Source organism: Lepidochelys kempii, chromosome 2, assembly GCF_965140265.1.
Source record: "Lepidochelys kempii isolate rLepKem1 chromosome 2, rLepKem1.hap2, whole genome shotgun sequence".
In the NCBI taxonomy this organism is placed as follows: Eukaryota; Metazoa; Chordata; order Testudines; family Cheloniidae; genus Lepidochelys; species Lepidochelys kempii.
The window spans coordinates 161,613,559-161,637,427 of NC_133257.1; the positions used below are offsets into that span (position 1 = coordinate 161,613,559).

General features: G+C 39.7%; 1 protein-coding gene across 5 annotated transcripts in view; it reads left to right on the top strand.

The window, feature by feature from the left end:
- Window positions 1–23,404, top strand: part of TMEM245 (transmembrane protein 245) — a 121,199-nt gene extending 97,795 nt beyond the window's left edge. For 4 of the 5 annotated variants that reach the window (XM_073332665.1, XM_073332664.1, XM_073332666.1 and 1 more), the window contains 4 exons: window positions 13,373–13,473; window positions 15,545–15,719; window positions 19,859–20,053; window positions 20,546–23,404. In XM_073332665.1, the coding sequence (XP_073188766.1) occupies window positions 13,373–13,473; window positions 15,545–15,719; window positions 19,859–20,053; window positions 20,546–20,591 (517 nt within the window). In that variant the 3' untranslated portion in view covers window positions 20,592–23,404. Of the gene's footprint in view, window positions 1–7,201; window positions 8,928–13,372; window positions 13,474–15,544; window positions 15,720–19,858; window positions 20,054–20,545 lie in introns of those variants that run through there. The other variant, XM_073332668.1, reaches the window with a different exon arrangement.
- The last annotated feature ends 465 nt before the right edge of the window (window positions 23,405–23,869 follow it).

Genomic DNA, 23,869 nt, shown 5'->3' on the forward strand with positions numbered 1-23,869 from the left:
TTACTGCAGTGTAAACCCAGGGTTAGCAGAGCTTGCGTTAGCAGACCCTGCCATTACCTGTTGAACCCTGGGTTCCAACCTGGGGATCCAGTATCTGTACTGCATTATGCACACTTGAGTCCAACCATCCGTATCCCAGATTTCTTAGCACCCTCCCCAAAATATGGTTGCTCTAGCCCTTTGTTTGTGATGCACTGTGGGAAAACTTGAATGTCCACCAAACCTGACTCCAGAGGACAAAGAGTGTCAGCCTGTGGGACTGTGGAATACTGTTGGCAAACTCCGAGAGCCCGAGTCCACTAGGACAGCATCTACACTACAAAGCATAAGACTTGAACCCTGGGTCCAAGTTTGGGTCAGGCTCAGGCCTTCCACCCCTGCAGGGTCCTGGGATCCTGGATCTGAGCCCTGGGTTAACGCAATTTGTGTGTAGATGAAAGGAGGGTTAGAGTTGAGCCTGAGTTTGAACTCTGGAATTACATTGTAGTGTAAACTGCCCTAAGTCCTAGGGTTGAACTTGGAATGAATTTAAGACATTAGAAAATTAATCCAATGTTTTCTTTGTGTGTTTTGGTTTTTTTGTTGTTTTTTTTAATACTGGTTCCCTAGGTAATACCGTAACTTAAAGAATTGTGTTGAAATGACTGATTTTATTTCTCACTGCTATGATCTGGCAGGCCTGCAGTTAGTCAGGTAAAGGTGAAGATTTATTCTATCCAACACTGAACAGTTTCCTTTGTCAGTCACAGGAATGTTTAAATCATGGCTGTATGCAAAGCAACCTATTAGTTTTGCTCAGTACTTTTACAGAGTTTGCACAGATTCAGTCTCTAAGGAAGAATACTGCTTATATGGTCCCCTTATCTTGTAGTACTTCTATATAGGACGGGTTTCAGAGTAGCAGCCGTGTTAGTCTGTATCCTCAAAAAGAAAAGAAGTACTTGTGGCACCTTAGAGACTAACAAATGTATTTGAGCATAAGCTTTCGTGAGCTACAGCTCACTTCATCGGATGCATTCAGTGGATGAATGCATCCGATGAAGTGAGCTGTAGCTCACGAAAGCTTATGCTCAAATACACTTGTTAGTCTCTAAGGTGCCACAAGTACTCCTTTTCTTTATATATAAGACTAACTCCTCCCACCCATTTGAGTTTTTCAGTGTCAGAATGTTCTTTCATGGAAACCGGTGACATTGATGCGAAGTTTTTGTTGGCATATGTTCAGAAAAGCTTTTATTGTTCCATGCCTTGTGAGGTATCTTACAACCTTTTATTTAAAATAAATAAATAAATCATACCTGTGAGTAGTAGCCCTTATTTAATTTGTAATTACACTCTTTAATTAGCAACATCCGACAAGATTCTTTCTAAATTTGAGAATCTGACACAGATATGGTATATTTACTTACCTTGTGATTTTCATTCTTTACCAAGATCACTTGTAAGATTCCTTCAGAGTTGGAAGGCAGCTCTTTTATCTGTTGTCCTTTCATATCTGGTATTATTCCTTCCTTGAATTCTTTTTTAAACATAATTAGAGAAGATCTTATTTTTCTGCTCTTCAAAAGAGATGACTGGGCATGTTCGGGGTCTATGATGTGCTTGAGATTGGTGCAAGCGAAGCAGGATAGAGCTCTTAAACCAAGTTTTGGGTGTTTTAGAAGGTCAAAAATGTTAAGTTAAGTAAGTACTTACTGTAGGCATGAGACCCACATGTAAAACCCTGCAAAATAACAAGATAAATAATTTTTCCTTACAGGGATTTCCCACCGCTACCCCCAAACTTCCCCCATGCCCCTAGTGGTCAACTAGTTACTGTGTTGCTAATACAGTTGTTTTCCACACACCCCATAAATTCCAACACTCTCTCTTACCCCCAGGCTTGGTTTATATTTGACAGTTTACGTTGACCTAACTCTGTAAGTGTCTACACTACAACGTTGCTCCTGTCAATGTAAGTCACCAACTACACCGACCTAATAATTCCACCTTCACAAGAGGCATAGTGCTTAGGTTGACATAGTTAGAACTAAAAATAATCCATCCTAAACTTATCTTGAATTATTAAGAAAGAACCTACATCAGTCAACTGGATTGTTTGGCAATCCAAGGGTGTAATGAATGATACTTCAGTAGTAAAGTGTATTTCTTAAAATTCAGCCAGAACCCATGGTGGAAGAGGGGCAATAGGGGTTGTTAATCTTCCATGAAATAACATGTTCGGCAGACTTACACAATTCTTCAGGGTTCTGTTGCATGCTAGAACAACCATTGTTCCATTCAGTGATCTGTGTCATTTATTACCAATTATAGTGACTGAAATTTCCGTTTGTTAGATTAAGACCAAGGGGACCAATCTTTAATTGTTTGACGAAATAAACCAAGATTTGCCATGTGTCTTGATACTGAAGCTGCATGTGCTTACATTTCACAATTAATCAAAGTAATGAGACTATAATCGGATCAATTCTACATCTGTAGACTATTTGTTTATTTCCTTAATAATTCATTCATATGAGGTCTGAGTAAATTAGAATTATTGGGAGTTAGTGTTGATTTTCAGAGTACCCCTAGGAGAGTTAGAAGTATTATGTATTTAAATTAATGGTATTGTTAAAAATATGCTGGTGATTTTGTTAGTCTAAGAAACGTGTCCTGTCTAGTTTAAAGTGATCCTCTGTATTGAATTTTGTGCATGTGGGATATGATTCAAAATTATAAATAAAATACAGTTTTGGGCTGACCCAGTCATGCCACCTGCACTACCACTTGAGACTTCTCGCTCCCGAGGCCAGGAGGTCTTGGGGATGCTGCAGAGGCAAATGCTCCGTGGCTGGGAGAGAACATACCTTCCATCGTTCCATAAAGAACTTTCTATGGCCTAGCTAGCAGCAGCGTTGGTGACTTTTGGGGAAAAACAAACAAACATGCAGTGTTAGTTGGCCAAAGAAGGTTTTGAGCTGATGGAAATATTTGCTGAGGCTTTCACTCAAGACTAACAAGAAAACTTGTTTCAGATATGAACTAGCATTATTAGATTTTACAGGACTTTTGAATCTATTAGTCATTAATACTTCAGTAAGTGAAAATACTCAGAACGTAATTGTTTTAAAATAAAGCAGTACTTTGAGAGCTGGAGTGTAAATTACCAGATAACGGCTTTCCCAGGGTACTTGAAGCTGTCAGTTTTCGATTCAGGCTTTAAAGTCCTTTGTATGAAGTTAGTTCATAATCACCCAACTATTTCACTGTGTCTTTGACTATTACCACCTTGATAGCATCATCCCTCTACTTTTAGGGATACATGTTTTGTCTCCTCATTTCTGATTGGATGAAGTGGTAATTCTCAAGTTCGTGGATCTCTTTAGTAGCAGCATGCACACCTTTGCCTGAACCATTTTCCTTTCCCTTAGCAGCATGTCGTTCTCTTCCTGAATGCACCATACCCTTCTTCCCTGAAGCTTCCATTCTGCTTGCTCTGGTGGAGATATTGCACATTACTAAGTTGCATGTTGTCACGGCCTCAGTGCAATTTAGTGTGTGCGATATTTTCACATGAGTGCATGCACACGGGTATGGCTGTGGCTTAAAGTTACTGCAGCTTTCAGTTTTTGGTGGGGGCTGACCAGTGTTATAGAAGTCATAAGACCAGTTCAGTGTTTTGACTGGATTCTTGAAACATTCTTCTTAGCAACAGCTCAAGTTTTGTAACATCAGGAAGATGAGTAGTGTTATCGTTATTTTCTTCATCCATTTTTAATACGTTTAAAAATCTTGAGAGTCTTGGTTATAGAAAATTCTCCCAAATGATCTGAGTTTTTCCTAAAAAGGAAATGGCCTCCAGATTTTTAAGAAAAGGTTCTCCTGACGAAGAAAGGGGCTGAACCAAAGTTGCCTAAAAGCGAAAAGGCAATGTTTGATGCAGAGACCTACAGTGCCTTGATTGAACAATCCAGGTTTCTATTAACACTTCAGAACTTTTATTTACAGTAAAAGCTGTTTTATCCAGTAGCTGGGGGAATGGGGAATTCCGGTAAGTGAAAAATGCTGGTTAACTAAGATGGAGGGAGTTTGGGTGCAGGAGGGAGTGCAGGGTTGGGGCACAGGCTCTGGGAAGGAGTTTGGGTATAGGAGAGGGCTCGGGCCAGTGGGAGGGGGTGCCGGATCCGAGGGGCACTCACTTCGGGCGGCTCCCCGCTAGCAGCGACCTGTCCCAGCTGCTCCTAGGCGAAGGCACGGCTCTGTGCACTGCCTCTGCCCTCAGGTGCCGCCCCTGCAGCTCCCATTGGCCATGGTTTCCAGCCAGTGGGATCTGCGGAGGCAGGACTCAGGGTGGGGTGGAGGTAGTGCACAGAGCCGCCTGTCATGCCTTCACCTAGGAGTAGCAGGGATAGGTCGCCACTTGTGGGGTGCTCAAGGTATGCGGCCCCTGGATCCGGCACCCCGCATCCTCTCCTGTGCCCTTACCCTGAGCCCCCTCCCGCACCCAAACTCCCTCCCAGAGCCCATGCTCCGCACCCACTCCCACACCAAAACCCCCTGCCGGCCCAGCACCAACCAAAATTTCAATGAAGGTCAGAAATGGCAGTTTATAGAGGTTTCCAGTTGGTGAAGTGCCAGATAAAACAGCTTTTATTGTAGTAACTTAGATGTAGAGAGCTGTGCTATGCAAAAGCTGATCAGTCACCTAAATGTATCCAGGTTATTGCTTTCACAGAATAGTCAAATAGTCAAGAAAATGAGATGGTGATACAGTTCCCAGAGAAAACAATGGTCTTCCAGCATATTAAGGGTAAAAGTGTATAATATGCTCAGGAAAGCTAGAATGTGTGAATTTTTGACTGAAGTGTTAATAGTATACCTTTTTAATTGAGTGAGTTTTTATTAAACAAATGTTAACAAACTAAGTCTTGAAAGAAGCCTGCATGCACTGTCTGTCCTTTCAGTACCAGAAGTATCTTTTACAGAGATTTATTGTTCACAAGAATGCAGAAAAGTTGCATTTTCACAATTTATAGTTCTTGTCTGTGTGTGTATATAGTGTTCATTTGTTTTCAGTGAGTATAATATATGAATCGAGTGGGGGTAGAAGGTTAAAAATGGCATTTCCAAAATTTTCCTTCCTTCCTTCCCCTTTTGCCTTTCTGAAATCAGCATAGAATCCACTTTTTGAATCTCATTTGTGTACCAGAATCTACACTTTGGCTTTGGTGGTGAAAACCTTTCAGATTCAACGTTCCAAATGAATTCAGTGATGATTCAGGTTATGTGCAGAATGAGGTAGACACTAGCTCTAAAGAAAGGATGAACTACCTGATGATCACAGTGAAGCGTTAATTTTGAAACCTAATGATAATTTAAATGTCATAATTAACTAACTTGGTTAATTACTGCTGGTAATTTTAACAGAAATAACCAGCTAACTTGCTTATTTCCCAGCTTAAAATAGCCTCCAATACCTTCCTGTGTTCCAAAATCCTAAACTATCACCCACTTTATTTCAAATCTCCAGTTTTCCCTGATGGCTGCAGTGGCTGGACTAATACCATTCTCTGAGTGTGGCCTAGGGGATAGAGCATGGGACTGAGATTCAGGAGAACTGGGTTTTATTCCCAGCTCTGCCACTGACCTGCTGGTTGACCTTAAGCAAGTCACTTCCCTTCTCTGTGCCTCCATTTCTCCATCTGTAAAATGGTGTAATGACATGGATCTCCTTTCTAAAGAGCTTTGAGATCTACTGATGAAAAGCATTAGATAAGAGCCAGTTACTGTTGAAAATTAATGTTCAGGGTGAATATAAATTTAATTTTAATATAAAATTAAATAGGAAAAGGCATTCAGTTTATTCATTCATATTACTCTACAAACCCGCCTCCCATTTATTTTTTAACTTCTCCAGAGCTACTACAGAATTTCTAGTCTTCCATAACGCTCCACTGCAGCATTTAGGTCAAGCTGCAAAAAAGCATATGGGACCTTAGTAATATACTACTCTCAATGTACCGAATCACTTGTCTGCATGATCTAATACTGAGAAAATATTATCCTCTTCTAGGCTCTCTCTAGACTAGGGAAATGAGGTGTATTTAGCTAACATTAGCTGGTTGTGTAAGGGCTTCCATATTTTCAAACCAACGCGGTCAGTATTGTAACCTACCTAGGATTTTCATTCTGTTTTTGTGGCTACCATCTGCCTCATGTGCCTGATCTTTTAGTTCTCTCAACCAGATATATCGACGCGCAATATATGGGGGTCAGTAATTTTAAAAAGCTAAAATTTTTTTCCCCAGGCAGACAGCAGGTTTCCAGAAAGTGCTATTTGTGTATTTCCATTCTCATCCAGTTTTCCTCTAGATCATATATAAATAAACATATATAATATTTATATATCTGTATGGTATATGTGTTTATAAGTGTATATAAACAGATTTACATACAATTAAGGCATGAAATTGTAGGAGGACTATTATATAATTGTGTACAGTATAAAATATATATTAAAAGTACATGAATATATACAAGTATATCTAAATACCATGTAATATAGAGTTGCTTAATTAACCTTATATAAAACTATACACAGGTGTGTGTTTGTGTGTGTGCACACACACAATGTACAGCTTTTTCTACAACATTAAATACATCACATTTTCTAGTACTGCATACTATTGTCCATATGCCAAAAATCCATTAAATTAATTTATATGAAAATTAAACTGTTACATGACATACATCAAGAACAAGGGTAGTGAGAATTTGCTGACACATGTAGGCCACGAGTGTTGCTAACTCAGCTCGCCTGGTAGTTAGTTGTCATGTTGCCTAATTTCTAAGAGAGTCTGCGTAGGTGGTTGGAAAAAAATTGTGAACTACCCAGGTGCTGACAAAATTATTAAAATGTGTACTTCGTGAGAGAACTTGTACTGGATATGTGTGGGAATAAGGAGATAATGGCTAAGACAGTGAATGTGTTGCTAAAAAGAATTCGAGCATCCTATGCATGCATATCTAAGAGTGTAGAACAATTATATAGTGTATTTGAGAAATTGTATGTGGTAATGTAATTAGACTGTATTGCTACACATACATATGAGGAGGCATTTTTAAGGTTGAGTGTGCAACTTTAACTATGGCATTTCCAGACATTTTGAGAGATTAACTATGTAACTTTAACTTTCTTCTCATTATTTTGCTTCTACAGATCCACGTTAGGAGTAACAAGCACTGTCTTACAAGTTGCCACCCCTCTCAATGCAGTAAACTGTCAGGGTCATGCATGTGCATGCTCCTTGGATGCAAAATAAAATCTCTACCTGATAGCAATCCGTCATTTCCTCTCTTCACCAGCCTGAGCAGTCACAGTCCTAACCTTCTCCCTGCACAGGATTAGTATTACTCCTTTTTTTAATTGTTTAGTAATATTGTGGCTGACTACTACTTGAATAGGCAGGGAGGATCTTGGTCTGGCTATGAAAAGATGCAGTAGATCTCAGGAATGGTGCACCATGAACAAGGTCAATGCTTTCTCATCTGCTTCTGGAGGAGTGAAAACCACCTTAAGTTGCTACTATGAACAGGCCTGAGTGGCCTTCAAAGGAATCAGTGGTTGGATTTTTTGTTTTTGTTTTTTTGTTTAAGTGGACTAATCCATATGTAGACTTGTTCGTCACAAACTGGAACACACAATGTTCAGTGTTCTATGCCAGAGAATGTAGAGACGTTGAAATGTTCTAAAGCTCTGGCAGGACAGGACCTGAGTGATTTTTCACTTCACAGATGTAGTTCTTGGATATATTATCCCTCTTCAAGAATGTACATTCTGTTGTTGTTCTTCAAGCCCACATCTCTCCTAATAGTGTGGTTGCTGGGCTATTGAAGCTGGGGTCACTGTGGGTATGTCTACACTGCCATTCAAATCCTGCAGCTGGCCCGTGCCAGCTGACTCTGGCTCAGAGGCTGTTTAATTGCAGTGTAGATGCTCTGGATGGAGCCCCGGGCTCTAAAAAGCTGTGAGGTTGGAGGGTTCCAGTGCTTGGGCTGCAGCCTGAGCCCAAATGTCGGCACTGCAATTAAAAAGCCCTTAACCTGAGACCTGCGGCTGGCCAGTGCCAGCTGACTGGGGGTCTAATTGCCGTGTAGATGTACCCTGCATTTCTTTAGTCAATCACATCTTTGCTATAGAAATTATGGGAAAGATCTTCTAAGAAGTCATGTTGGAGGAAGTCTTTTAAAGCTGATATACCGACTAAACTTAAAGGTGGTCCAATTCTGTTCCATTGACTGATTTATTTTGGAACATTTTATGTCTCATAAAGACAATCCTATGTTGATTTACAGCTAAAGTGTACATAACTATCTCTGCTTACCTTTTTACTGTGCTGGGGATGGGGCCAAGTCTTTTCCCCCCTCCTAATCTAGTAAAATGGCTTAAGGGTATGGTAGAAGTGTATTCCCAGATTTGTAAATGGATGAGTTTGTGGTATTTAAATGTTATTTTCACAAGTCTCCTACAATTTGAAAACTCATCTACCTATTCCTTCACATTGCCCATTCATAGTTTTTCTTTGTGGCTGTAACATTAGCCAAGAGATTTTTCTCAGCAGCAGGCTCTGATGGCAAACATGCTTGATCCTGTATACACCTTCTCCTAAGGACAAAAGTAGTGTTGATCTCATCTCATTTTGTTTAGTAGAGTGGTCTCTGAATTTTACTGAATCAGTCAATTACTTTACTATAATTTTTCCTTCCACATTTTCATGGTGGAATTGGATATATAAAGAAATATTGTTTAGTTTTTATCTTGATAGGGCAAACTCTTTTAAGAGGGCTAAAAGTCATGGCTTTTCACAAAAAATCTAACTGACAAGCTGTAACCTAATCACTGTAACAAGAGTGATTGGGTAAGGTGAGCTATTACCAGCAGGAGAGCGGGGGTGTGCGTGGGGGGGGCCCTTTTCTAGTGATAATCAAGGTGGGCCATTTCTAGCAGTTGACAAGAACGTGTGAGGAACGGGCGGTGGGGGGGGGGGGGAGCGACAAACATGGAGAAATAATTTTACTTTGTGTAATGACACATCCACTCCCAGTCTTTATTCAAGCCTAAGTTAATTGTCTGGAAATGGCCCACGTTGATTATCACTACAAAAGATCACCCCCGCCTCCTGTTGGTAATAGCTCACCTTAAGTGATCACTCTCACCTTACAGTGTGTATGGTAACACCCATTGTTTCATGGGTCTGTGTATATAAAATCTCCCCACTGTATTTTCCACTGAATGCATCCAATGAAGTGAGCTGTAGCTCACAAAAGCTTATGCTCAAATAAATTGGTTAGTCTCTAAGGTGCCACAAGTCCTCCTTTTCTTCCTTTTGTGTATCTCCTGAACCTCTCTGAGAGATGAAAAGTAACCAAGTATTCTAGGTTGCTTGAGCTCCCTTATCCAGATTACTGGCCTTTGCGCTGTGACGGGCCACCAGCTGGCTTCTGACATGCTATTTACTGTACTCAGTGGAATGCTATGTTTTACAAGTTGTTGGAACGGCATATTTTTTCCCATTTTTAATTATATTTGCATCCAATGCTCAGCGTGTGTACCCTTAATATAAAAACATGTTGGTAGTTTAGGATAGTGTCCAATAAATTCATCCCACATAAGCCCACTCTACTCCCTCAGATGAAAACTCTCCCTCCAGCCCAGTCCACTTGCTCCTCTTTCCCCAGTGCTCAGGAAAAGCTTTAGAAAACAAGTAGGCCTTGTAGAGAGCTCTGGAAGTAAAATAATACTTTCAGCTGAAACATGAAGTAGATTTCACAGTCCAGAAACCCTAACTTCTAAATGTCGTCCTTCTACCTTTTCTTTGTAGGACTAGGGGCTGTTTGCCTGCTGTGATCTCAGAGGTATCTCATGGGGGAAAGGTAGCGTGAGATCACCAGGAGCCAACTCATTTAAGTCCTAATTAGAGAGAATCACTGTAAATTTCACAAAGAAATTAACAGGAAACTCTAGCCTCACTGCATTCATTCTAATCCAGTACTAACAGGAAAAATTCAGGAATCACCATAGTAGAATCTACAACTTCATGGCTAAGTAGAAATGATAAAATGAAGTGGGTTTCTGGCCACTGCTGCTATGTAACTATCCAGAAGTAGGTGGGGATCCAACCTGATCCCACCCCACCCCCCAGATTTTGATCTTGAATAGCACAAGGTGAGCGCACTTACTATTCTTTTGTTTTATCATGTGTGTGCCTTTTGCAGTTAAGTAAAACCAAGAATATCAAGGTATGCCATACACTGTTCTTGAATTTGTAATCCCATTTACAGACCACAGCTTCTCCAAGTGGTGTTTCATTCACACGGTGTTCCTTTGCATTTGGCTTTCTGACTTTGCTGAAACATGTAAAGACTGAGGAACATTCACACCTCCCTCTTGGATTACACAACTGAGCAGGTTCAAAAGCACAAATAAATCCTTCCTGTGTGAGTGAAAATGTTAGCTTGCTAAATTGGGTCAGAAAGGTCTGCCACTTTTTATGGTAATATAGAACTTTATGATTTTTGCACAAAACCGCTCTGAGGGTCTGTCATCACAAAGGTGGAGGAGATAATGCATAATGTTGATATTAGTTACTAAAATGACTAACTGGGCTCACATTCAGAGATATGCTTCATAGTTATGATAGCAGAAATTGGATCCAGAGTTTTGAGTGTAACAAATTTAAGCCTGTCCAGTCAATTTCCTGGATTTTATTATTCTAACGGCATATGCATAATGAATAACTGGCTTATCAGTGTAAACACTATCAAACTTACTTAAAAGCTCAGCCTACTGCATTATCAATAAGTAATTAACAAAAATAACTTATCTAAGTAAATACACAGCTCTAAAGATACATAGTGATGATTTTTATGGTCTCACTGAGATTAAATCTTACTGATCTGTGCAGATTACATACTCATTAAAACTGTGGCATACTAAGAAAATATATTAGCTATTGCTAATTATCAAAGACGTGTCTGAAATGTCTTTATTTTAAGCTGAGTGCATGGCATAAGTGGATGCAGTTCTTACAGATTTCACTTTGATGTTAAAATGAATTTGATCCTCTGTTTCAAGGTCTTTCCTGTGTGCAGAAAGCAGATTTACAATTGTTTTCTAATACACACAGTTATATTTAGAAATCCAAAAGATTTTTTTGGCTCATGGAGTTTGTTTCTGTTTACTATTACATTTATCATAGTAGGACAGTCCTCTCTTCTTTCATAGGCTATGGGGAAATTTTCAATGACTGAGTACCCGAAAAATCCTTCAAGGAGCTGTAGATGGAACAGTTTAATTTCAAGTGAAGTTGGTACCTCAGACACCTGTCTCAAGCCAGAGCTCATAAACTGAAAACTAATATCCATCCACTCTCAAAAATCTCTTTGGAGACCATGTATCATGCTAATTTTGGCAAAGTATACAAGCATCTTCTAAGAGACAGTAAGCAGAGACACACTGTGGGGATACTTTTCAGTGATTTTTGGCTAGAAAATTAACCTCAACTTTATTTGTGTAGCAGCTCATATTCAGTTTCAAAGGACAGTATAAACCTGAGGATTTAAAAGTTTTATATTAACCCATACTGGAACTTGGGTTCCCGCAACCAATGTTTAAGTATTAAAGTGTAACGGAATCCTCCTAATTATGATTTTTTTTCTTATTTTTGAAGGCTCCTGACAAGCTATATAGCAATTAAAAAAAAAAAAAAATTCACATCGCCAATTAGGGGCCTCACTTAATGGTTGCAGACCGCTCTCTTTGTTCTGTAGAAGAAGGGTTTGTTTCATCATTAGAAGGGAACGCCTTGGAATAGGTTCAGGAGCTAGAAGAGCCTGACAGAGGAGGAAACTGCTTTGGCAAGAGTTTAGGTATTAGGCGAAGATAGGAGGGAAGAGATGAATTCTTAGTGTTACCAACAGGAGAGCCCTCAGTAGGTATAGTTGAAATGTTTTTTTTACTGCTTCCTTCCGGGCTTGGTGGTACATATGTAGCACTTCCTTTGTGAGCCTCTGTGAAGGCTTTCCTCACCAAAACCTAAAAGTCACTGCTCTAAAGATCTTGGACAAGGAAACCAACTACAGACAAAATTGTGTACAGGTTTTAAACTAATGCTTGCCAAACTAGTTTTGTGAAGCTAGTGGGTAAAAAACAGGAATTTCAGTTAATCAGAACAGAACTTATGTTTTTTCCTAACACTTCACATATGATTTATTTTGATAGCGTAAGTAATTAAAAACAGAATTAGTTCTGTAAACAGACTTTCACTACAAGAAAATTATATTCTTTAAACTTTTGTAGAGAAAACTGGCATATTGCATTCAATGTAATAGAAAAGGAGAGTGCAGAAATAATGCTGATTGTTTCATCTAATAATTGAAATATGATAGTATCTTAGTATTTTGAAGTTTTTATACAAGCTCTGGTGTTTTGCTTGCTTACTGTGATTGTTTTTCCTTATAAAGATTTGAGCTGTTTCCTTCTAGCATAACTAAAATATATTGTATATTCTGCACTAACCAGGCCCTGAAGTATTTTATTTCAGACTATGCTTTTCTCCATGTGGCGCTATGGCAAATGAGATCAGCTATAGTGTCCAGGGTGTTTTCAGTGAAGCATCAACAATGTTTCAAACCACGCCCCGCCACCCATATTGATCTGAATTTGTTGACTTTCAGGTCACTGTGCAAAACTTTTTTTTTTTTCTCCCTCATGTCTTTTCTGGGCAAGTGGCTGAATGTTTTGTGTTGGATGACAAGCTTCTAGTTGAGGTCTGTTTGAGGATTTCATATTTGAGACATTGGTCCTAATGTTTAAGTTGTGTATATATACTCAAAACTTCAAATAGGTGCATTTTAAATGACTAGATATATATAAATTCCTTCAAAAACATTTGATACGTTATACAGCTCCTAAAATGTGGGAGTAAGGTGGCAGCAGGGAGAGGATAGCAGGAGGAAGTTGAAATTACTGGGTTCTTAAGCCCTAGCAGAGAGATGATGTAGATGATTATTAGCAAGGGAAGGCACATAAAGCTAGTAAGTAGAGCAGTGTGAATAACTGAATTTTCAGCTCACAGGCAGTTTAGAAAAAATGGGGGGGAATCATTTTGGGTTTAACCGAATCTGACAATTGAGAAAATTTTGGCAAATCAAAAAATCCACTTTGGGTTGAATGCATCCTTTGGCATAGGGAACAAATGGATAATTTATTCTTCATTACAATTTGAACCAAGTAACTTACTTCACTAGTGTATGATGCACTTGGACATGTTTTGATATTTCCCCCACTTTTGTAATCAGTAGTTTAATTGGGTTTCTTTGATCATTCTAGAGGTGTGTTTGATGCTTCTCTCAAAATGGCTGGGTTCTATGGACTGTACACCTGGCTCACTCACACCATATTTGGAATTAATATTGTTTTCATACCATCAGGTAAGAACCAAAGCAAATGTTATTTATTTTACAGATGGTAGCTATGTATCCATTTATTGTGCAGTGGCAGTAGTGATTAAATATTGCCTGTATAAAGACCTTTGTTTGAAATATTAATAATTACACACGCAAACTATTCTAAAAGAACTTTTAAGATTTCAAATTCAAGAACTCAGAAGTAAGGAAATGCCAAAACTAACGTTCATTGAGAGGTCCTAGGCTCACCAGACATTTTGTCCTAATCTACTCCTTTCCCTCTAACCAGTCCAGTTTTTGTCCCTTCTGCAATAAATCTGCTTCCTTTGCTGCGCTTTGAGAGTGCCATTTGGGGGTTGTCATTGAGAGCACCGGAGAGGGAGGCTTTTTGGTGTCGGCTCCGTTGCCTGCCCCACTCCAGCCTGGAGCAGCCACAATGGGGGAAGTCTGTCTTTGCTTCTGTAGCCCTGGGCTAGAGAGACCATGTGCTCTGTGGGGATGGCATATGCATAAGCCTGTCTCTCACTCATGCACACACAAGCTGTGAGAGGATGAAGCGTGCCCACTCACTCCGTGGGGTTGGCGTATGCCCCATCTGATTGACATTAGCAGCCGTAAGAGTCTGGAGCATACTCAATGAGGACAGAATCTTCTTTAGCACCTAAATTCTCTGAAATCATTGTCAGTTCACGTGTGTGAACTGACATTTTTCAAAGCCTTATAGGTCAGTTAAATTTGGTCAGACTTCCAGGGGACAGCAAAAGCCACATCCCTGAGAGATTTCCAGTCCCTGCTCCAAAGCATGGGATGGTAGAGCTATGCAAAGAATTTTTTCCTAGCCTCATTCTTGGAAATGGCTGAAGCTTTTATTTAAAAGGGGGCGGCGGGGAAGGCCTGCCTGAGACGGCCACATGACATGATGTAAAATTTCAGTGGAAATGGTTAAAATTTAGCAAAGTTGTAAGCAACTGACAACAGGGCCTTTAAAAAAGGGAAGTGTTGGACAACCATAATAACAGGTAGCTTTACGAGCCCTGTCTATAATAAAAGTATAAATCAATTTTTTTTTAATTTCCATATTACTGATCACAACTGTATTGGTGTATAAATAGTACTCCTGGAGGCATTCTGTGCCAAAAAGTTAAATTCTGCGCACAATATTTTAAAATTCTGCAAAGTTTATTTGTCAGAAGAACACTACATAATCACTCCAATTTCAATTATTTTTGTAATTTATTTCAAAATACCTGTCAGTAAGAATATCTGTAACAATACAGACACACACAAATTTTCCCCCAGAAGTAGAGAGCTAAAGAAATCTGACAACCCAGTTCCTGTTTCTCAGCTCCCTTCCCCCTCCAAGTGCCTAGCTGCGTGTCCCCCTCGCCCAATACACCTGAACCCTCTTCCATCCCCACCCCCTTGCCCAGATAGCCTTTCTCCCCGAACCCAGGCATCCAGAGGGAGAAACAGTCTGATGCTCGGTCCTACGCTTGCATGGAGTTTCTTGCGCACCATCCTTTCCTTCCCTCAGAGGGTGCTGGGAACTGTAGCTGTCAGGAACCCTTTAGCTCCATCCCCCTCTCCCTGGCAGGATCTTCTGTGTGGGAGTTGGGCTCTGTTGGGTCCAGCAGCCCCTAGTGGCAGCCAGCAGTGCTGCAGCCCATTTGTGTGAGAAGAAGGAAATTCTGTGCGTACAACGTTAATTTCTGCAAAATTCTGAATTGTGCAGTGATGCAGAATTCTCCCAGGAGTGAAATAGAAGTTTCTACCTTGGGTTCACAAGACTGCTTCTCCTGCTTGTTTTTTTTAATTCCCATCCATTTTTATGTCACAATCAAACATTTTTGATATGGAAAGAATTTAGGTATCACAATTTTGGAGGAGGTGTAATAACAAAAAAAAAAAAAAAAAAAGGAAGAGCTGTCACTTCTTTTAGTTCCTTATTCCAAATGGTGCCACTGATTTAAATGAGGCTGTCTGCACAGTAAAGGTGGCAGAATCTGACCCAAAGTATTTTATTTTTTTGTAAAATATTATGTTTTCTGATCTCTTCTTCCTAACTTCTGACTGACGGTGTACTCTATTATGTTAGCATTGGCAGCAATCCTTGGAGCTGTTCCATTTCTGGGAACATACTGGGCAGCTATACCTGCAATTCTAGATCTGTGGCTCACCCAAGGAGAAGGATGCAAAGCCATTTTGCTCTTGGTTTTTCACCTGTTGCCAACGTACTTTGTAGACACAGCAATCTACTCAGATATATCAGGGTAAGTGTCTCACTGAAGACCTCTCAAAGCATGCTATTTTTTTTTCTGTTGGATCATACTCTTGCCTTAATTAACTTATTTGTTCAAACTATAGTGGTGTTTTCAGTGTTTTAAGCACATGAACAGTTTAATGAGACCATATTATTATAATAATAAAAAATCTAACTTTTCAGAATGTCACTACTACCACAAGACTCTCTTCTCTACCCAACCATTCAGCAGTAGTCTGCATATATAAGTATTGCATCATACCCTGAAAGTCAGCCAACTCTGGCTTGAGCAAGAATGGAAGCAAATACAGGAGCATAGGAATTGCCATATATACTGTATCAGACCAATGGTCCATCTAGTCCAGTATCTTCACTCTAGAATGACCAGTACCAGATGCTTCAGAGGAAGGCACAAGAAACCCAGTAGTAAGCAACTATGGATTAACCAGTCCATCGTGAAAGTTTCTTCCAAACTCCCTTCATGTGCAGGTTGAATATGTTCTGAAGTATGAGTACCGGAGTTTGGGGCTCACCTTAAGAATCTTCTGGCACCAGCCACCAGATGTAAAAATCTAGGGACTACAGGTCAGACTTTTAAAGGTATTTAGATGCCTAAAGATATACATAGTTACCCAGCCCCCATTGTAGGAGTTCAGAACCTATGTACTGTTGGAAGTCCCACTACACACCTATCTGCATCTTTAGACCTAAATACCTTTAAAAATGTGGCCCTAACAACTTGAGCTTCTCTCTGATTTCAATTCTTGAGAGAGAAGAGAAACTCCAAACCTGTGTAGGGTCACATCCAAACCCTTCAGTTGCATCCTGAATAATAAGCAGGCAGCTGAAGCTTTCAACTTTCCAATTAGAGCTCATTGCAGTGCTCTAGTCTGGAGGTGACAAAAATAACTCTGAGATCCACATCTGCAAGGAATGGTCACAACCTTGTAGTGATGTACAGATATAAAAATACACTCTTAGGCACTGCTACTTTCTCTGCCTTTAGGAGCAATTGTACATCTAGTACAGGGGTGGGCAAACCTTTTGGCCTGAGGGCCACATCGGGGAATAGAAATTGTATAGTGAGCCATGAATGCTCACTAAATTGGGATTGGGATGTGGGAGGGGGTGAGGGCTCCGGTTGGGGGTGCGGGCTGTGAGGTGGGGCTGGGGATGAGGAGTTTGGGGTGTAGGAGAGTGCTCTGGGATGGGACCGAGGAGTTCGGAGGGGGATCAGGGCTGGGGGTGCAGGTTCCGGCTGGGGGTGCGGGCTCTGGGGTGGGGCTGGGGATGAGAGGTTTGGGGTGCAGGAGGGTTTGGAGAGCGGGAGGGGGATCAGGGCTGGGGCAGAGGGTTGGGGCATGGGGAGAGGCTCAGGAGTTCAGGCTCTGAGAATTGCTTACCTCAAGTGGCTCCCAGAAGCAGTTGTATGTCACTTCCCTGGCTCCTAAGCACAGAGCAGCCCCCAACCCTCAGAGCGGGACCATCACGCGGCTTCCGGGAGCCACGTGGTGCAGCCCTTGACCCAGAGACCCGGCTGGAGCGCCAGAATGAGGCCGAGCCGTGTGGTGCGGCCCCCCATCCGGCGCCCCTGCTGGAGCACCAGAGCGGGGCTGAGCCATGTGGTGCAGCCCCTCACCTGGCTCCGCAGCAGGAGCTCGTGGGCCAGTTTAAAATGTCTCCCAGTCTAGATTTGTCTCGCGGGCCGAGGTATGCCCACCCCTGATGTAGTAGGACACTTAAATTATTTTAGTCAGATCCTGGAACAGCTTAATTTTTGTTATAATGCACCTAGGGATGTTCATCAAATCAGAGCATTAGGTAGACTGTTTGTTTCTCTTCTGTGGGAAGACAAGATTTGCTGTAGTCTTAAAATCTTTTGGTCTCATCCGACAGTAATGATACTGTGCAGAGAGAACTGGTCCTTGAAAATATACACAGTCTTAAGTTTCTTCAGACTATTGCACTGGTTGCCTTTCTAATGAATTTGTTCCAGTAAGTGAAGTATAAATTACTACTGTTCTCCAATGATAGGTTATTTATGCTTGTAGGGACAGTGGTCATTAAAAAGCCAATGACCTCATTCTTCCATTTATTCATTAGAATTTTGTTGTTCAACTGCTATGAGATGGATGTTTACTGCCTATAAAACGTCTGTGATAGAGAGAATTTGCTAAGGGTCAGAGCAGAAACCCAACTGTTCCCATTAAATAAAACAAAAACACTCTGCTGCATTGTAGATTAGATTAAGTGCATTAGAAATAGCTATAATTGGGTTATGTAGGGTTTTCTAAATGTATACACGGATATTAGTTGTATCTTGTCAGGCAACTTGTTGCAGCAGCTGCCTATGTAATTTAACAGCCTGGACCAAAAAAATTGAAGTTGATACAATAGTTGAAAAAATTTACGAAGAATTGCAGAATTCAGGAATCAGTCACAAGTCCACTTTTTTAAGTGATGGAAACAAAAGATCTGTCTAAATCCTACCCTCTCATAATCAAATTATCTACTGCCCCTGCTGTGTATTAGATCTGATTTATATCACAAGTGAAGCTGAGTTGTGTGTTACATTTTGAGCTCCCACTCTGTTCAGTAGTGACAAAGATCAGAACAGCAATAGTGCAGGTGGTATAAGTTGGGACTGTCGTGTGTCTTTGGTGCTGTGTGTAGAAGTTTGACTGACAGCAACCGCCAGAACTCTGCCTGACTAGCCAATATTCTCATTCCCTTATGTTCAGTTCCAAAACCACCCCTCAAAATATGTGCTACTTGTATTACTACAAGCTTCTCCACATAATTCCGTATCTGTTGTCTGCATGCTGGCTTATGCGCTGTAAGGACGCTCAGCAGGCTAGGTTTGGGTTTTTGCATAATGCTGTTGGTTGGGTTTTAGTTTTCTGCTTTGGAACTTGTCCATTTAATTTGAACTGCTCAAGTACAGCAGTGGGGGGGAGGTACAGATAAAATATTCTCATTTTGACCCATTTTTAATCATCTCTTTAGAACACATCTTTTAGGAGTGGTTTCCAGATGCTAGATTAATTAGTTGGGGTTTGGGGGAGGGGGTAGTTTGGGGTTTTTTTTGTTTTTTACTAGAAGTGGTAGAAAGTTTTGAAATTTTGAATAATTTTTTCCCTGATGTTTTTAGATATGTTTGAAATTTCCCCTCCTCTGTTTACACAACTATAGAGCAAGTTTTTATTTCAAGTTTCAGCTTAATTTTGAAAATCAGATATTTCTCCTTTTTCCCCAACCCAGCTGTACTCATGGATGCCTTTCCATCGTGCATTTGTCTGTGGGCTAGTGCCAAGTCTTAAATTATGTGGTTGCCTCCCTGCAAGTGGCTCATTTGCCATCTTTTATTTGTAGTGTTGGCTTCTTCTGCTGTAGGATTTCCTTAGTGAGGCGGGGCTTTAGTATTGGCAGTATTTAAAATGGCAGCTTTAGTATTACTGTATAGAACGGTGATAGGGTGATAGCCAGGTCTTAACACATAAGGGCATCATCTTTGAGACAGTCGCTACAATCTTTGATAGCAGTTATTAGGCTGCTCCCAAGCCTGTTTCGTAGATGGCTTTATGATGCTTTACAAGTAAGATGGCTAAAATCAAGTGTCTTTAGATATTTTCATTCATTTACCCATTACCATTCTGCAAATAAAAACTAATTCCAATGAGAGAATATGAAATGTTGTGAATCTACAAACTATTCTTGTTAGAGTGTGTACAGTTTAGGGCACACATGACAGGTCACCGTTTCAGTAATTAGAGGTTACACGAAGACGCATGTTGCCAGCCATCTTATAAATTGTAATTCAAAAATCTTTACAAAGATCGTGTTTTATGATTAGCCTTAAGCATTTCATTTTGAAATCTAAAGCCTACCTAGAATCAACTACTTGGAACAGAGACTGTCCCTTCTTCAATATGTGGAAAGTGTCTACTACATTGTGGACATTACCAAGATCAAATACTAATTAATAATACTAGAATGTTTGTACTTGCAACATTTATAGCAATCTGTAGTTACATCAGCTTGATATGCTAAATAACATTTGCTAATCAATCCACATTTCCATAAATGATGATATTTGCTGTTATAAAATATTGCTCTTAGTAACTTATCCTCCTTATGCTGTAATTCCAGAGGTGGCCATCCCTACCTGACAGGCCTCGCAGTAGCTGGTGGAGCATATTACCTAGGATTGGAAGGAGCGATCATTGGACCCATACTGCTTTGTATACTGGTGGTTGCCTCTAACATATACAGTGCCATGTTAGTGAGTCCAACAAATTCAGTTCCTACCCCATCACAAACACCATGGCCTCTGCAGATATACCAGTAAGTAATAGATTAGGGTGGTGTGGAGTGAATCACAGACTGTGTAAGAACAAACAAAAACTTATTATAAATAGGGAACTATTCATTGTGGGTTTGGGGAAGGGTTTTAGGAAGAACTTGTTGTTCTATAATAATCTAGAAATAAAAACTACGGGGTGGATTGTGGTTTCCAAAGCAATATAAAGAATGTGACTGCAATCATTGATATAAATAACATAAGGGAGCAAGATTAGCGATTGTGGGCTTGATCCTGCATTTTACTCATGTGTATGATACCAATATCTCCAATGGGGGCTACTCACGTGAACAAAAAAATAAAGATTAGGTCCCAAGGCAAATTTCTATCTAGTTTTGTGATTACGTTCTAAAGCTTTCCATGTATATGCAGTCCCACAATATAGAGAAATCTTGCAACTATGCATTTTATCATCCTCTTCCCTTCGTTGTGAAAAAGCGTTTGCTCTCCCTCAGTAAGTGAATATTTTCTTTCAGACCATCTAGAGGGAGTCCTGAGGAGATGAAAATGGCCACAGAGTGAGATTTACACCATCTCGCACCTGATCAGCATGAAGTTGTCACTCTCTCTTCTACCTGGATTGAGTTCAGAACAGTCATGGCCTTCTGTCCCTCTTCCAGCTGTGCCTAGTGACAGCTCATAGTGAAGCACAGTTTAAAACAAACCCTCACGTCTGCTGGCCTTACGTTATGAAGCACTTCGCCTTTGCAAGATAGACTGTCTGCTTCCGATTACTTTGCATACTAACACACAGACTTAAAGTTCAGATGCCTTGTGTGTAGATTTTTTTCTTCATAGAAAGATCTTAAGAAGGACAAGTAATATCCACTGAGTCAAGGATGCCATCTGCTGAAATGACTAACTTGGCTTTTATTCCTTTGGATGTTTGCATTATTAGACTTCTAGTAATTTTAAACAAGTTAAACGCCAAGTCTTTTGTTGCTGGAATCTTTAGTTGATTTAGGGGTGTGTTTACTTGTAGAGATGCTAAAACTTATAAAGGTGTGAAGCACCTGCTATTAAAAGAAAAAATAGTATAATCTGCTGCTTCTCAAAGTATTTCTTTTGAGAGGCATGACAGTCACCGTTCAATTAATAACACTTGAAGCTTATTTATGTGTACACTAATCGTGTTTATGCTGTCAGGGAGCGATGCTTCCACTTGCAGATTGTGTTAAGTGTAGGTTATGCTCACGTGGAATAGGAGTATTTGTAAAAACAGTTTAATCCTTGACTTCACTTTTGCAGTTAAACTTAGTATTCTGCTGTTTTGATTTGTTGATAAAGCTTAATTTAATACCAGGGTCTCAGTAAGATGATGTACCCAAAGTCCCAATGGATTCCTGCCAAACTTAACCAAAGGACTTAAATATTTCCAGGCAGAAATAATATCAGATTGCCATATCTAATTACAGTATTTGGAAGATGCTGAATGATTGTGTTCACACCATTTTTTTTATTATTTATTGAGAAGTAATCATCAAGAAGGTGAAAGGTGGTGGGGGGAGGGGGAAAGCACAAGACAGGCAGAGACCTCAAATTCCTAAAATGTGTTCGTGTCCTGGGCACCAAATTGAAGTGCACTAGAGCCCTTCCCGCCTGCCCCCCCTAACCCCCCAAAAAAGTAGTTGGCCTTAAATTGCAGTTTTTAGTGTCACTGAAGGCTTTTCATACCTTGGTTATTGATGCAGGTTTGAAATAGTGGTTTATGAGAACCAAAAAAGTAGTTAAATTATTTTTTGTATAAGTTCTCAGACTCAAAAGACAGATACAGCAAAAAAAATTTACCCCAAATACTTGGTCAAAGAATACACTCAGATCATCAGGCCCCAGGCACGATACAAATAAGCTGCGATGTAGGTGGTGTGGTTTTCTTTTTTTTTTTCTTTTTTCTTAATACCAGGGCAAAACCATTCCATTCCTGATTGACTCTACCTTGAATTTATGGCAGGGTTTCTTCTTTTCTGATTTATACAAAATACAGGCTATGTCATGCTCTTCATCTGTCCTTGCTTTGTAAAACAGCTATAGTACAAATCTGTCCATATCATAGTCCCAGGGATCTGGCTCAACCTAAGTGAGAGAGGTTGTTATAGATCACTACTAGTTTTTTGATGTGACCGTACATGTGTTGATAGATAATATTTTAAGACTGGATCTGTTGTGTGCCCTATGTACGGCAAAGTTTTGAGATCAATTCAGTGTGCTGCAATGCATGGGCCCAATTTGTGGTGTTATGGATGGAGTAATTGCCCTAACTTCGAATTTCCTTGCTTTTGTGGAACAAAGTTAGACCCTTTACATTATTCAACATCATTTTGTTTCATAAATGACAATTATGGAAGAAGTCAGGATCTCACTAAGAGTATCAATATTCGTGTAGTATACAGACCAGTGTATGAATGATAAACTGTTATTGCTCTTGGGAAATTGCTACATTCTGTTCTATTAGTTTATTCTACCATGCTGAGCAGCATTACGAATCTGTTTTGGTTAATCAGGTCATTGTGTACCCAGGTAGCTTTTGAAAAGAAAGGGTTGTCACTTGAGAGAAAAATGCTTAAAATGTATACAACTAACCAGAATCCATAAGCTTTAATATTTTAATACTTTTCTCTTGCTGCTTTTTGCTCACTGTTAAAGATTGTGTTAAGTGTTTTCTACATTAGATAGCATGTTAACATCTAACCTGATCTTTCATAACCCTGTGTTCCTGAATTTGTGATGTCAGTCATTTCCATGCTGCCAGATAGTGATGTCATAAACAAAGGCTGATTTCTTTACTATAATCACAGAGAAGAATCTCTGATATGAGAGGAGAGTTCTTTTTCAAACACAAGTATCTTCAATAATAGCAAAACAAAATTAATAAACTGAGAAGACCTGGTGTTGCTATTTTGAAATGTTCCTTTCCCAGTGTGAAAAAAATCTGTGTGTATAGCATTGATACGATACGCATTGTCTATTTGTTTTTATGTAGGTGGTTTTTTTTTTTAAAACGAATACTTGAGCCTTCCAGTCTTCAACTTCAGCTAATATTTGCCATTAATAACACAATAATAAAGCTGTAAATTTGTGGTAAACCTAGATTTAAGACCCATACTTTGTGCCATGTCTGTATCTGAGGAACAAAGACCTTGTCCCATGTCCCTTTGAGGCATGAGGCTCAATTTAGTAATGAGTGAACTCTGTTTTTAAAATTACCATGTCAAAATACTTAATCACTCACATGCTTACTCAATAAATGTAAAAAATCAGAATCTTTACATGTAGATGCCTTATGGAAAAGTATATGTCTGTTAGTGTTCAAAAAATAAATTGTCACTGGGAACTAATGACCTGCACATTTTTCATTTTTAACATCCAATTTCATTTGTGGAAACATACATCTGAAATGTGTTTGGGGGTTTTGGGGTTTTTTGGGGTTTTTAATCAACTTTCCAGCAACTTAAAAATTACCAAACTAATTTTATCCATGTTCTTTTAAAAGAAAAAAAGAGGGGAATTAAAAACCATTTTGAATATGATACTTTGTATGAAAAGAAACATTTTTGAGTAATTTTTAAGCCAGTTATAGTTCCCAGGAAAAATGATTTCTAGACCGTTCTTTGTGCAGTGGCATTCTGAATAGGGCTTTCCCTCTACTTCATATTTATAGCCTCTAGCACAATGAGGCTTGATTTAGTCTGGATCTTCTTGGTGTTACAATAAGAAGGTGTTTCTAGAATAATAGTCATATTAAACACTGTGTGTGCAAGTAGAAAATATTAATGAGTTGTTAAAGGAATGCTTATATTTTT